This window comes from Folsomia candida, unplaced genomic scaffold (assembly GCF_002217175.1).
Source record: "Folsomia candida strain VU population unplaced genomic scaffold, ASM221717v1 Fcan01_Sc028, whole genome shotgun sequence".
In the NCBI taxonomy this organism is placed as follows: domain Eukaryota; kingdom Metazoa; phylum Arthropoda; class Collembola; order Entomobryomorpha; family Isotomidae; genus Folsomia; species Folsomia candida.
In genome coordinates, this window is record NW_019091220.1 from 333,621 (window position 1) to 348,548 (window position 14,928).

Here is a 14,928-nt window from a genome sequence, read left to right on the forward strand (position 1 = left end):
ATGGAATGGAAATTGTTTATTTTCCGCTTCCCTTCATAAAGCTTAAATGTTTCTCTTAATTATGGTGATGCTGGAATTATGGTGAGACTTTGTTCAGCATTTCATTTCATTCCAAGAGGAGAATTCCCTTCCTAAACAGAGCTTTCTGTGAGTTTTCCTTGTGTCAAATGTTACAAACAACTTTTGCAACTTGAACAAATTGGTCCTGTAAAGATTAAAAATCAACAAACTTTCATTCTACGCTACGTAACCTTCTGCGTATATATTTGATAAGGAAAATCTAGGGACACGATGACGACGACGACGACCCACCCATACTTCGCATCTTGGTTGGATTGGATGCATTAGGTAAGTAGAAAGGTAGAGTAGATTTCGACGTGTTTTCTGAAACGTGTACCATTAGTTGGCTGTAAATGACCCAGACTAATGCAAGACAAAGTTGAATCCTGACTTGGAGATTTGGGCTTAATTATTGTGCACCGTACTTGCCACATAGCTTTATAGCTTCACCTTCCACTTCTTCCTCATTTTCCACCTTCTTGCTCTTAAAACTGAGAGGATTGTTCTTCTGATAGGATAAGTGGTATTACTCGAAACAAGCCAAACTCATATGTGATTAGTTAGTTAGTAACGTAACATTCTGTGTGTCCAAGTTTCAAACTTTATATTTACTGTACATAAAATAATGTTGGCAAGATTGAGTAAGTTTTTTTTTCTTTCTTTTACAGAATCCACTCACCCGGTGAGTTACTTATGATTGGGATAAAGTAGAAGGAGGAGATGCACACAGTGAAATAATAATGTTTGTTAGTTTTCGTCTCAGTTTCAGAAAAATAAAGTAAAAAATTGACTCATGATACTCAATCAGTAAAGAGATGATGATGATGATGCATGTCCTAAAGTTGCCACGATTCTCGCCTTGCAACAACTTTCTGACCTTTCAACTCTAATTCTTCAAAACTTCAATACTTCAACTTCTACATCAAACTTTAAACAAGATGTAATCCTGCCGTGGGTTTAAGTACGTACGTAATACGTCTGGAAATTGCTATTTTTATTGTGCATTCCAAAATTCTTGAGAATGTGGACGCATTCATATTATGAGAATGACGACTCGTTCATGATTTGCGAGAACAAAGTTATTTTAAAGAGAGACAGACTGCTGGATGGAACGGGAGACGTCGTTACTTTGTATTTTTTCGTCGTCTTGGTTGGTTTTAAATTCTAATCAAAACTAATGTAATGGCTCATTAAACCCATTTGTCCCTTATCTCCGTCCGCCACCAAAGATCAAATGTTAATTTCGCTTTATATGCAGTTACAATTTGGTGTTACATAAATATTTCCCTTGGAAGCTGTTTACTTCCTACTAATCTCCAGACTTTGTGGTTACTTGATGGCAAAGTTGCAGGATGGTGTCAAACTATGTAATGATGACCCCGTCACCCGTCTTGAGGGAAGGAATATGAGGAAACTTTGTAAGTCTTGAATAGTTCAATCCCACCACAACAACGGGAGAATACAAAGTCAAGTAATACTTACTTGTGGATCATATTTCTGAATTGACTGAAGTAGAATTTATGGAAAATGAGAATACAAAATATGCCGATCCCTCCTAACTAACAAAGTAAATTGGCAAATAGTTTAATGACTGAACAGCAGCAGGTAAATAAATGCAAACCAAGTAGTATAATGAACAGACCACAAAGAAAAATGCCGAAAAACTGGTCCAGCCATCAATTTTATTATGAAATGAAATGAAATATGTCCGCTGCAACAAGGATGCTGATGAATACCGTATTTCTTAAAGTGATGGATAAATAAGTATGTGTATCAACAAAGAAAAACATGTAAAATCAGCATGATGATTATTATTGCAAACAACAATGCGGTTTCGATTTATTCTTGGCAGACTTGAAAATTCATCAAACTAAACAAGCAAATGTAAATATATGTAAAAATAATAACTAGTTATACATTTTATGTTCGATATGACATTGGTTTTATGTATATTCCATATTAATTTAAGTATGTAGTGAATATAACTTTTAGTCGATATTGATATCATAGTGAATTCGATCAGTTATAACAATAGGAGAGTAGTAACAAGAGATGAATAATACATTAAATGTTTGGTATAATATAATTATTTAGTTTTCTGCAGGCAAGAAGACATCATCATTATACGTATCAGGTTCAAGTGTGGATTGGATTGGATGAATATTACAACATTGATTTAACAGGCATGAGGCAACATTTGAAAATTTTATAGATTGAATAACATTGTGTAAATTATAGGTATCCAACTTTCTCGGTTTAATTCAAGTGCACGTAATTATCACTCTCTCTTTTTCTTTAACGGGCTGAATAACAATGAGGAAAGTTAATCGAGCAGTAATACATAAGAGGAAAATCCATTGTTTCGACAAATCAATAAACATTGACGACTTATAACTAAAAATGTTTAGCAATAAGGGTAAAAAATATTGAATAATCGTGGTCCTGACTAGTTTATATTGGACTTTTTGCTAAACTGTGGGTATATTTTATGCGAAATTTCATATCAATTCTACATACTTATGTACATGCATTACGAAATAATAAGTAAATTGTCCCCTCGTCATATGTACGTATGCTTAAACTAATCGTAAAAACTACCTCCTTCTACATATGTACTTATTTCAGTCTTTGTAAAAATTGTAGTTGTGATGTGAGTAAAATAATTTATAAAATTACGAACCTACACATGTGACTTTTTTTGGTAAAATTTTAAACGGAGAAATGAAAAAAAAATCTTTCTTTAAACAAAATACATCTTCCCATTCTGGTTAGTGTTACTGCTGCCCCCCGGATTGTTGTTAGAATTCATGTGGGCATTAAGTTTATTGAGAATCCCGTTCTTGATGGGGGACGATGGCGACACTGCACTGCTGCTTTCACCACCACACGTCATGTCCGAGCCGGAGGACACTCCCGAGCTCGTGCTATGTTGGACCGTGTGTTTGGAACTGTTTCTACTGTCGACAGTGTTATTAGTGGGACCACCACCACCACCGTTCGGGGAATAGTCAACCCTGTCCGAGGTCAGGAGCCCGGGGGACTGGATTGGAGAATCTAAAGTTGAGTAGACGTGGTCAAACTCTGCACAACTGGAAACCGCACTTGACGAGTAATTTGGCTGATCATCTCCTCTCGTCGTCGACGACGTTTGTTGGTGATGATGCGGATAAAGAAGGGACGTTGAAAAATTATTAGAGACTTGCGACGCGGTATGGAGGTGCTGCGGATGGTGGTGGTGAGAATGTGGGGGAATTATTACTGGATGCATTTGCTGGTGGTGGAGTGGATGATGTTGGTGGTGTGGATTTTGCTGAGGAGATGAGAAATGGATGGGTTGGTTATGATTATTATTGGGATGATGATGGTTTACAAAGTTTTGATGATGATTGTTCTGTTGGAGATGAAAAGTCTCGTTACTGTAGCCAAAGGCCTGCGGGGTAAGTTGTGAAGGAATGGGATGAATGAGGCTGTTGTTGGTGGTGGAGGATGATATAATCGCGTTATGATTATGTTGGTGGAGCCCATTATTATTAGAATTTGCTGGAAGAACAATTTGATGTTTGGGCACTGGGGGAAGCAGGGAATTGGTCCGACTCATCATTCCATTCGGGACAGGAATTTGATATGGTAGGATGTTCGAGTGGTAATGATTCGATCGGAGGGTTTGTTGTTGCTGTTGGAGTTGTTGCAGGTGATGCAATTGGGCCAGATTGGGGTTCATTACGAGATTGTAGGGAAGTTGAGACGGGTCACAGGACGAGTTGTTGTATATCTCATTTTGCAAATTTGTCCCATTTTCTCCTCCTAAAAGGCAGTGGGGAATGGGTGACGTGGGTTTGGGTAAGAGTCGCTTAAACTTGGTCCAGAAATTCTTATCTGACCAAGACACACAGGAATTCTTTATGGTATTGGTCGAGCTGTAGTTGCTAAGCTCGGATGAGATGGAGGACATATTCTGATTGAAATCAGGGAGCAGGATGAATATTAGTTTTTTCGGGTGGAGGGCAATCGCAGATTGGATTGATGTTCGGAAATGAATACTGGATGACCATTCCGACTGGAGAAAGGTGTTGGAGAGGACGAGAACGACTCTTTAATATACAAATTAAGAAATTAATGCAACAACACACTTTTATATGATTGCATACTCCCCATCCTTGCAACTCAGTGTCTTAGTCTGCCCCTGCCCGCTTAGATTTACATGAGCGAGTAAATGGGAGCAGACAAGATGTTAACATTGAGCTATATAGGACGGAGATAGGACAGCAACACAGGAGAATTCTCAAATGAGCAGTAAACACTCTTGCAAAAGAAATATTAGTCTTTCAAGAATAACTATTTCTCAGTTTAATTAATTATTATTATCTGAAAAATTGATTAAATTTCGATTAAAAATTATGGATCCTCCGAAAGAAGAGTGTTTGAGAGTTTGGGATCTTCTAGATTCTAATGGAAAAGAAGAATGGTTGGCGCTTGGGATCCAGATTGCCGAGAGAAAAAAGACTGTAGAACTGCCACTAATAACTTGCCTGTTCTGCCCAACGCAAGCTGATGGATTGGACTCTATTCTTCTTCACATGACCGTGACACACGCTTTTTCCATACCTGACATGGAGTATTGCAACAATGTCGAAGGTTTGCTGGACTTTTTGAGAAACAAGGTGAACGAGAGGATACTTTGTCTTTGGTGTGATGAAAAGAGGAAAGCTTTTCCTGATGCAGCGTCTGTCCAGGTAGATAAGAAGACAGAAAATATATATTTTTGCTCATTTCATGATAATAAATGATGACGGTCTTTTATTTATAAAGCAACATATGAGAGATAAGCGTCATTGCAAAATGCGTCTCCACACAGACACGTCACTCGCGTATGGTCCTTTCTACGATTTCACATCAAAATTTCGTCAAACTGATGTAGGAACGGATGAGACTTATCATCCACCACAACCATTCGATGTACAAGAAGAAGATGACTACGATGAAGAAATTACGTGGACTGAGGGGAGTAGACCAGGGTTTAAAAAATGCTCGAAATGTGGGATGGAACTGTCAATCAATGGGGGGACTCGAGCCAGACATATAAGAACAGGGCATGATCCAAAGAATACGTTTCCTTGTTTGTAGGTTGCATATCATTTTTAATTTACTTACTATTTTTGAATTTTAAAATGACTCCTATTTTAATACAGGGAATGCAACACTCGATGGAACACAGCACAGGCTCGTAAAGCACATGTAGGACGTGTTCATTCTATCACCAAAATCAGAGACAAATTGTCAAATTTCAATGATTATGAATATGAAGATTTTTGCACGCCTGTGTACAAGTTTGGAAAGTTTTATGGAGCATCAATTGGAAGGACAGAATATGCACAATTTTCATATGTTTCGAAGCGACGAGTCAATTGTTCTAGAAGGTAAAACTATATATTTCTAATCGTTGTAACTCGTCTGTGATTTCACTTTCTAGTCAATAGTATTAGTTTTATAACGAGATTATCATGCATATACAATTTATATATTTTTTATAGAGAGTTGACACCAGAAAACGGGTACACCATCGCTCATGAACAAAGCTTTGGTACGACGATTACTGGAAATGATGACGATGAGATAGAATGCTGCAAAAATTATGCTCGTCGTTGTATCGTTCACTTGGCTAAGCGTGCATCTGTTGTAAGTTTTAAGTTACGTAACGGTATTTTGCATTCATAATAATGCAATTTAATACTTTACAGCGTTCAGCCGTCACGTGTTTGGAACTCACCACAGAGAGAAAGCAAGAAATCAAGGAGAAATTGATGACATTTCCACTATTACGACCCTATGTTGTAGTCAACCCTTTCTGGATTGATGAAGGAACTGATGAGGATGCTACCGAGTCTGACCAAAGTGAAGAAGAAGAAGAGGACGAACCGGAAGTCAAACGACGGAAGAATGACGAGACAGGAGCTTGAAGGTTAGTAAACACATTTGTAAATATTATGATCAATATAAACAATCTGTTTATAAATTTTACAGAAACTTGCAACAACGAAAATTTACTTCCAGTTGTAGTTATAACGAGGAAAACTGAGAATGAGGACTGATTACCAAACATGTTTTTGTGGCATCACAATGTTAAATAAAATTAGTTATACTTTTAAAATTTGGTTAATTTAATTGTGGTTTACCGCTTTGAAGCATCACAAGCACTCAATATCATTTCCCTGTTCCACGGGCTTTCCGGGCTCAGGCAGAGATCTCGGTAGTGTAAACATAGACGAAACTTATGTCCCGGAGTGGTACTCGCAGTCGTGGGATCTTCCAGTTCTGGAACGATCTTTTGTATGAGCATGTCCTCGTCTCTTTTCGCGTACAAAAAGTACGCATCAAACAACTTTTCTTGGTCATCGAGCATGGTTGATGGACACAAGTTTTTCCCACCAGCCCCACCAGGGTGATGAGTTCCGGAATATTTTTCTGGACAGCAGCAGCAGCAGTTGAGCAGGTTGGCGAGGAATCCACCACTACTTTCTCCTCCGTTAAGTAGGCCATTTCTGGCCCAGTAATAAATTTCCTGTCGAAAAATGGCGAGAATAACTAGGATCACAATGAGGAAGGCGGTCAGGCAGAGGAGCAGGGCCCAGAAAGTGTTGTCAGCAGAGTTGGTGTCGAGGCGTGAGAAATTCGAATGGTTCTCCGAGGGGGGTGGCAGTGGGCCTACTGGACCCGCAACTTTTTCTGCAGCTCCTCCCATCGAAGAGATATGATTATTAATCTCCAACAACTCGTTATTCCCATTCTGCTCGTAATTGAAAGTTATGTCAGCATTAGACGCGAAATTGCACATGGAGCTGATTGTGGGTTGAAGTTGGTGGTTAGTAGAAGGCGAAAATTTGCTCATAACGCCATCATGTTGATGATCTTCATCTTCTGCATAATATATCTGACACGTTGCTAAACTGAAATCAGCCACGATCGTGGTTTTGGAAGCTACCCAATTTCGAAACGGGATGAGAAAGTCACAATCACAATTCCACGGGTTATTTGCCAACATGACACTGTTTAGATAACCGTTTGCACTCAATTCCCAAACGTTAAAGTCAACTATCAAATTCCCGTCGATTCTGAGAACTTGTAAGAATTTTAGATTTGCAAAAGTGTCTTTATGAATCGTGACAATTTCGTTGTTTTGAAGGTAGATTTCGCGTATGTTTTCTAAATCGGCGAATTCATAGCCGTTCAACTCACTTAAAAAATTGTCCTGCAGGTTCAAGGTCTGGAGGGCTTTTAACCCGTTGAACGTTTTGTTCTTAATTGATTCCACGTTACTCCCGTTGAGATACAAGGAGAGCAAGTTTTTCTTCCCGATAAAGATGTGGCTGCCCAGTTGGCTGATGTTGTTCCCGTCCAAATAAAGTTCTGAGCTATCCATGGGAATTTTCTCAGGAACATTTTCATACTGGAGATTTGAACACACGACAATATTGGACGACCAGGAGTTATCGTGGTAGCAAGTGCAATTGTCCGGGCAGCTATAATTGAAACAAACATATTGTGGTGAGCAAAAAAATTGTGAGACGTGTGTTTTTAGGTGAAAGTGATGATGATAATAGTGATGAGATTTCGCATGCTGTGCAAATATACAAAGCGAAAGACGAGATATAGAGTAAAAAAATACGATTCAAATCTTACCTCATTTCGCAATCACAGAATTCAAACTCGCAGCAATGGCAAAGTGCAAAGCAGTGCGATTTGTACGGGCAGAGAAAGTCCTGTGCTCTCGTATCCATTAATGACACCGCTTGATTCGGTCTGGGGAAAGTGGGTCTCAAGAGAATCGCGTCAAGGTCCACAATGTGAGGATGAGTTCGGAGAACGGTCAGTTGATGGGTTCGCGTTAACCATTCCATTTGGCAATTTTGTGTAAATGGATTATTAGCCAGATAAAAGTCGGGCAACATTCGACCCGAAGGAATCTGCGGGAGTTGAAGAGCTTCCAGGGGCAGAATCTCAATCTGGTTTCCAATAAGTTCTACTCTTCTTAATTGAGTCGACGCTAAAAATGTGTTGGGCTCCACGGTTTTGAACTGACTGTTGTGATTGATGCGCAGAGTTTCCAAAGACGCTGGGATTCCACTCTGATCCAAACTTTTAAGTCTGTTGTAAGAAATGTCCATGACACGGAGGCTGGAACTTCTCTGGTCATGGGTTACATTCCGTGAAATGGGTCCAAGAGTCTCAATCACGTTGTAGCTAAGGTCAAGCCACTCCGTACTTGGTGGGAGGAGACGATAGTCAGCCGATCGGATCTGGTTTTCGGACACGTTCAACCACAAGAGCGAGGGTAATTGGGGTGCCAGGGTGGGGGGAAGTTCTTGCAAGGAGTTGGTGTCAAGTCGCAAAACACGAAGTTCTGGACACGATATGAATGCAGAGGATGAGATTTCTCGGATCTTATTTTGAGACAAGTTTAAAACTCGGAGTTTCTTCATTGATGAGCAAAAACCGGAGGGAAGTGATTCAATCCGGTTGTCCACCATTCGAAGCCCGATAAGCTGAACCATTCCGGTGAAAGAGGCGTTATTCACGTGGGTTATCAAATTTTCCCCAATGTCCAACGTTTTAAGATATGACAAGGACTTAATTGCGACTGGGACGTTTAGAAGCCGGTTATTTGCTAAAATCAAGTCACTGATTGAGCTACAATTCTTGAGAGCGTTATCTTCCAATGACCTTATCTTGTTGTGATCGAGGGTCAGTTGGCTAAGCACAACCAAGTTGGAGAAGACTCGAGAGTCAATGTGAGACAATCGGTTGAACGACAAGTCCAAGAAATGTAGGTTACGGAGCGAATTGAAGGCTGTGGGGTGAATCGTGTCAATCTTGTTCCTCTCAAGTGAGAGAGATTGCAGAGAGATCAAGTCCTTAAAAATGCTCCCATCCACGTAACTCAATTGGTTTGATGACAATTTTAAAATGACGAGTCGACTCAGACCTTGAAATATGTCCTCCTTGATCCATTGGCTCGTCAACGTGTTTCTGCTAAGGTCGAGAGAAAGCAGGTTTTCCAACCCGGAGAAAACCCGTGAAGAAATCGCAGATATGGTGTTATTCTGAAGGAAAATTTCTCGAATGTTCCCATTTGATTGGAAAATTGTCGGAGGAAGTGCTACGATTCTGTTACTGGACAAATTCAAAAGTTTTATTTGACCAAGTCCCGTGAACGCGGTGTCCTCCAATTCACTGATTAAATTGTTCTGAAGTCGAAGTTCCGACATGCGGGGAAAGTTGGAGAAAGCATTGTGCCCAACGCGACGAATGTGATTGTGCGACACGTCAACATTCTGGACATTTAGTGCACACAAATTTTCACCACTTTCACTCCGAGAAACTACCGGAGAAGCACTGATTAACTCTTCAATGTCACTTAGTCGGTTATAGCTCACGTTTAAATGTACCAAATTACGAAGGGGGCAAAGTGCATTCTTACTTTCGCCAAGTGACCACAAATTATTTTCGGCCAGTGACAGATATTCTAATTGCCCCTGCCCTTCGAACGACCCCTGTTCCACCTCCAATCCGGCACTGCTTGCCCTCCACTCTGTATTCTGCGTGCGGATTGTGAGACTTTTCAACTCTGCAAACAAAGCAATAGTATTTTTAATAAATTCGTTATAATAAAATAAAATTCACGGAAAAAATTAAATAAAAATGGTGGAAGAATAAAGATTTTTATCATTTCTGTAATTTGTGAATAAAATACTTAGTCTTGATGAGACACGGCGGAAATCAAATTCAAACGTGCTTTACTTTTCTTCTAATCTCATCTCTTTCTCCTTCACCCTCTCCCTCTCCCTCCTCTTACCAATATATAGTTACATTGAAATTCTAATAATTTATGAAAAATAATTATGTAGTACTAGTTTCAGTGCAGTAGAGATAGTGCGATCGAGTCAACTTAATAGGGGAGATAGGATAAAAAGTATTTTTAATTAAACTTGAAAAGCCAACGTTTAACTGCAGTTGACATCAAAACAGTCAGAAAATGGATAAAATTTTTTAAAATAACAATCTTGCCAAAGGTGAACTGAAGTGCAGTTTGTGTCATAGGAAGTATAAATCAAAACACTCATTGAAGACGCATATGAACACAAGCCATTTAAATAGCGGACAATTTGTGTGCAATATGTGTAATAATAAATTTGATACACATTATTCATTAGTTAGCCATTTGAACCGTAAAAGTTGTGTCAGCAGTCAAAAAGAGAATTCAAAAAAGGGACAGAATATCAAATGTACTTACTGTAGTATGTCTTTTGAAAAACAACAGGCCTTGATACTCCATGTTAAACGTGAACACTATGACTCCGAATACAAGACCCAATGCACGAAGTGCGAAAAAAAGTTCAAAAATATTGCTGGATTGCGTAACCACACCAATACCGTCCACAAAAACAAAAGAAACTTTCGTTGCCTCCTATGCAAATCAGCCTTTAATAAAAACTTGGACCTGCAGAAGCATATGCAAAGTATGCATTCTGAGAAATCAACCAAAAAAGCGGAGGAGAAGAAGGAGCAAGTGTCACCTGCAGAGATTAGTCTCGACAACTACCGAAAATTCAAAGCAAATCCCGGTGATGAAACTATTCCATGCACCATAATAAACAGTGAATACTATTTGAAATTAGTAAAACAACAGTTCCAAAATCTCGAACCTGAACGACTTGAAACGCCAGTAATTTTGGATGAAGTTAATGGGCAACGCCATAAGCAAGGATGGGGTTACAAATCTGAGGAGAAGAATACACAAGTTGCATACGTCCAACTAACAGAGGAGGAACTTTGTAAGTATTTATAATAATTAAATGTGATGATTTAAACTTGTAGCCCCCTAATTCCGTTGCAATAATCCCCTGCAAATTTGTGATTTGCTATGAAGGAGTGCTCTAATTATTTTATTTTGCTTCCTTTTTTAGTGAATTCCAAGAAGATATTTGGATACATATGGCGAGATCCAGTTACTTTCGAAGTCGTTGCAGTTTACTTTGGCCTGAATGAGGAGGATTGTAAAGTAGCCGCAGAAAGTAAATGGAAACTAGTTGTAACCTCCATAGATAAGGGCTGTACTGATAGGCGAGTATATTTTAAATAAATAAAGGAATATTATGTAGAGCAAAATTTTATATTTAATGTATGTAAATCTAAATAATGCTGGTTTTTTGCACAGGATTTTGTTCAAAAAGGGGTATTTTTTCGATCCAGAGGAGGCGTTTGAGGTCAAAGGATTGGTGGCAACATCAAAGTGGGTTGCGGGGCAATTGAAATGGTTCACAAGGAACGAAACTGGATCGATCTGTTCCGTCAAACCAAAGGAATGTTACGGGTGGCTCGCTAATTATTTGGAACAACTCCGAGCCGCGTTACGTTCAACAAATGACCTCTGGCTTGGCCCAGTCTTAACTGTTCAGTTGAGCGAGAAGGAGGAGCTAAACCTGGCGAGAAGGGAGTTGGAGATAGAAAGAGGCAAGAGATGTGAGATGGAAATTGGGTGAGTAATTTAAAAAGTTTCATGTCGATTAATTATCTATAACTCATCCAAATAAGCATACCCATTTTATTAATACTTGTATTTCAGTTTCACAGAAAAGCTTTCATTCCTGACGACAGAGAATTATAATCTGACGGCAGTGATTTCCAACCTGACAAAGGAAAATTCTAATAATGAGGTGAAGAATTGCAAGCTACTAAACTAATACCAATAATAGTCGTACTGCTGCTAATCAAACTAATGAGACTGACCCGTGTGAAGAAAAGACTGAATTTAACCGAAAAGTGTTCGTCGTTAAACTATGCGATTAATTGTTTGTTAATTTTATATACTACTTAATGAAATTTGTTGGTGCCATTAGTTCCAAAAGGATTATTAATTTATGCAGCCCATTTTAAAAAAAAAACTGCAGAATAAAAATCATCAATTTTTTGTAATAAATCCATAAAAATACCTGTCAAACTTGCCCAAACCCTTTTCGGTATTTTGCGAATTTTACAGGATTCGATCTGCACCTCTTTGAGATTTCGGAGTTGGAAAAGAGTTTGATTTGGAGTCAGAACTGATTCGAAAAAAAGTTTATCACTACACTTTATTCGCACGACGCGAGTTTGCTCGATCTGGTCACGGTTGAATGTGTAATTCCAAAAATCTACGTTTAAAGTTCTCAAGTTACAATTTAGTAATCCGCCACCACCTCCTCCTCCTCCGGGCAAGCCGTGTTGTTGGTGGGGGGGATTTATTAGTAGTCCGGAAATATATGGGCCTGGTGGAGAAGACGATGCAATTGAGGGTGTTGGTATAGCAGCCTCCTTTTCCATTGTTGACCAGACGCATCCATGCCGGTTGGTAGATAAATCATTCCGATAAGCTACAACTGCCACGGAGAGGAAAACTGATAACATCAGTCCCAAAGTAGCAGTCCGACCGAGGAGAAGATCCATTTTGTTCAAGGATTACCAACCAATTCAAAACTTTCTTCGGCTAACTATGCTAGATTCTCCTTCGTGGTTTGCATGCATTTAGCTTCTCTTCTTGGTCATATTGATTGGTTGGTTGGTGAGATATGTGATAAATCTCTGCCCTCTCTCAAGTACTTACTATACAGTCTCTCGCTCTCTTTCTTATTGTTAAAACGGTTTCCTTCCCGTGATGATTTCATTCACTTCCTCCACACTCCTTATTAGTTTCCGTTTCGTCGGTGAATCCCACGGCACGGTGCATACCAAACATGGGAGTTTTGTCGGATTGGATGGTGCTGGTGATCATAAATCTTGGATCAATCAAAATCTGCAATAATGGGATATATTTCATCTATTATTCATTTTCTCTCTGCATGGGGCTATTTGCTTTGACGTTCAGCCCAAATACAACAAAACAACGAAGGAGAACCAACCACTTGCCTTCAGATTCATTTTCCACTAAAGAACCATAAAGCTGATCCTTCCTTCTTTTCGGAGAAGAACTGTCTCAAACGTACAAGAGCTCGAAGACGAAGGACGAGAGAACAAGTGCTCGTCGATACCAACTGATTCAATTGAATCTCAGCAAGTAATGAACAACAACCGTGGTGCAGTGTATCGCATTTCTTTCTGGAGGCAAAGGGCACTTCACTTGAGATTTCCAAGTAAATATTTTGAACTCGGAATGGGCTCACCCGTAGAGTCCCTTTACAACTTTGGTTGGACACTCACTGAGTCACAAGTGCTGAATCTGTCCGGCTCAATTTCCAACAAAATTCCACTTTTCAATTACTATAGTCCTTAAAAGAACTTTTGTTCAAAAGTCACAACTTTCCAACCTTCAGGTCAGGTTCTCATTGTCCAAACGATTTAGTAAATAACTCGACTTTTGTGTATTTGTGTAACGCCACTAACTGAATTTGTGTGTAATTGAACAAAATATTCACAAATTTGCAACTGTCTCAACACTATTTGTCTCGTCTGCTTCTCATGCAAATGCACAGAACGAAATGTTCATACGTATTACAAAAATTTGTTTAAAACCGTGTTACTTAAACGACTCGACTTTGCTTTTAACACGAGAAACGTAACACTCACAGCGTGCATTACATTAGAGAACGGATAACAGAGTAGCTCTGTCTCTTTCAAAGCCTGGCTTGCAACTGGATTGTAGAATGTGGTTTCATGGGAAGAAAGAGGGTCTTGAAACTCAAAACTTGGGAGGAATACCTATCTCACTAAAGAATCTTTTGTAGCTCGTAACATAACAGGCATACCAAACCATCCCTCACCAAATGATTCCTATGTACTTGTACGTTATAAAGTTGCCTTTCTTATTGCATCAATTCCTCCACTGCATGCTGCACCTCTTAAGAAGTAGCCAGTTTAGTGGTAGGCAAAGTGCTCCTTATAACACAGATACTTATTTACGTGGAGGTAAATTCACTTTACCACTTTGGTCGTGGTTTTGGTATACAAGTTCCTTCTTCCTATATTATTATCAACCTCAAATGTTTCTTCTTATTGTTATGTTACTCCAGGCTGAATATGTGGATGGAAGATGATCATCTCACATATTCCAGGGCAAATGGCATCCTCGCCACGTTTTTGTTTACTGCTTGCCCCCATCTCATACCCGTTTAAGCTTCCTAAAATAAAATACTTTGTGGGTACCTACTCACACCCGATTCAGAAATCTCAGTGTGTGAAGAGATGTATAATTTTGATGGAATCCCTTAAACGTATGGTCTCATCCATACACAATATTATCGCCTTAAACGATGCATACACACAGGAGTTATGATTGTGAAATGGTATCTTTTCCATTGGACATACAGATAAAGACTCTTCTGGGTACCCTTCTTCTTAACCATAAAATGGTCAAAATAGTGGTGGGGAGAGACGTGGTTTTTGGTTTGTCCATTGTTTGACACATAATTTCCGACCCTTCCTCAACATTCATTTCTTATCAGGGAATGGCATGTATGGCGGTCCAGGAGTAAGGAACAGTACAGTAACGTTGTCCCTTCTTGAGGGCTCAAGGGTACTCTCTCACATTATCTTCAAGTTTTACAAATCAGACACTTGAAATCTACTTGGTTAGGTGGTTGGTGTTTCGGTGTGCCAGACAGAGAAAGAAAGAAGAGAGACTGGTTTCCAATTCCGAAATGCATTGGGCTCATGTTTTAATAAGACTGCGCGTAGGTCTTAATGAGTTGGTAGATTAGTAAACTATAATCCTTTGTATTATCGTTTTCTTCCCATGAATTCTAAAACTAAATAATATTTCTGGGAATTTCTCCAAAACGTCAAAGTCCAGGTTCTGCCCACAATGCAATAATGCTCCGTTTGTAATGTATATTCTACATACAA

At 39.2% G+C, this 14,928-nt stretch overlaps 2 protein-coding genes and 1 long non-coding RNA gene across 3 annotated transcripts; 2 read left to right on the forward strand and 1 right to left on the reverse strand.

Annotated features, from left to right (window-relative positions):
* Positions 1-1,868: 1,868 nt before the first annotated feature.
* On the reverse strand, positions 1,869-12,882 carry LOC110860029 (toll-like receptor Tollo). Its single transcript, XM_022109082.1, has 4 exons — positions 12,048-12,882; positions 7,738-9,682; positions 6,234-7,577; positions 1,869-4,151 (listed from the first exon to the last, which is right to left on the reverse strand). Exons 1-4 carry the CDS (start codon positions 12,535-12,537, stop codon positions 2,801-2,803), a joined length of 5,130 nt encoding a protein of 1,709 aa, XP_021964774.1. The 5' UTR covers positions 12,538-12,882; the 3' UTR covers positions 1,869-2,800.
* On the forward strand, positions 5,603-6,208 carry LOC118438909. The gene is made up of 3 exons (XR_004837124.1): positions 5,603-5,736; positions 5,799-6,019; positions 6,082-6,208. It is a non-coding gene; the product is annotated as an uncharacterized LOC118438909 (long non-coding RNA).
* On the forward strand, positions 9,751-12,046 carry LOC118438908. The gene is made up of 4 exons (XM_035859749.1): positions 9,751-10,889; positions 11,022-11,178; positions 11,273-11,593; positions 11,681-12,046. The coding sequence occupies exons 1-4, from the start codon at positions 10,190-10,192 to the stop codon at positions 11,796-11,798; spliced, it is 1,296 nt and encodes a 431-aa protein (XP_035715642.1). The 5' UTR covers positions 9,751-10,189; the 3' UTR covers positions 11,799-12,046.
* Positions 12,883-14,928: the final 2,046 nt, after the last annotated feature.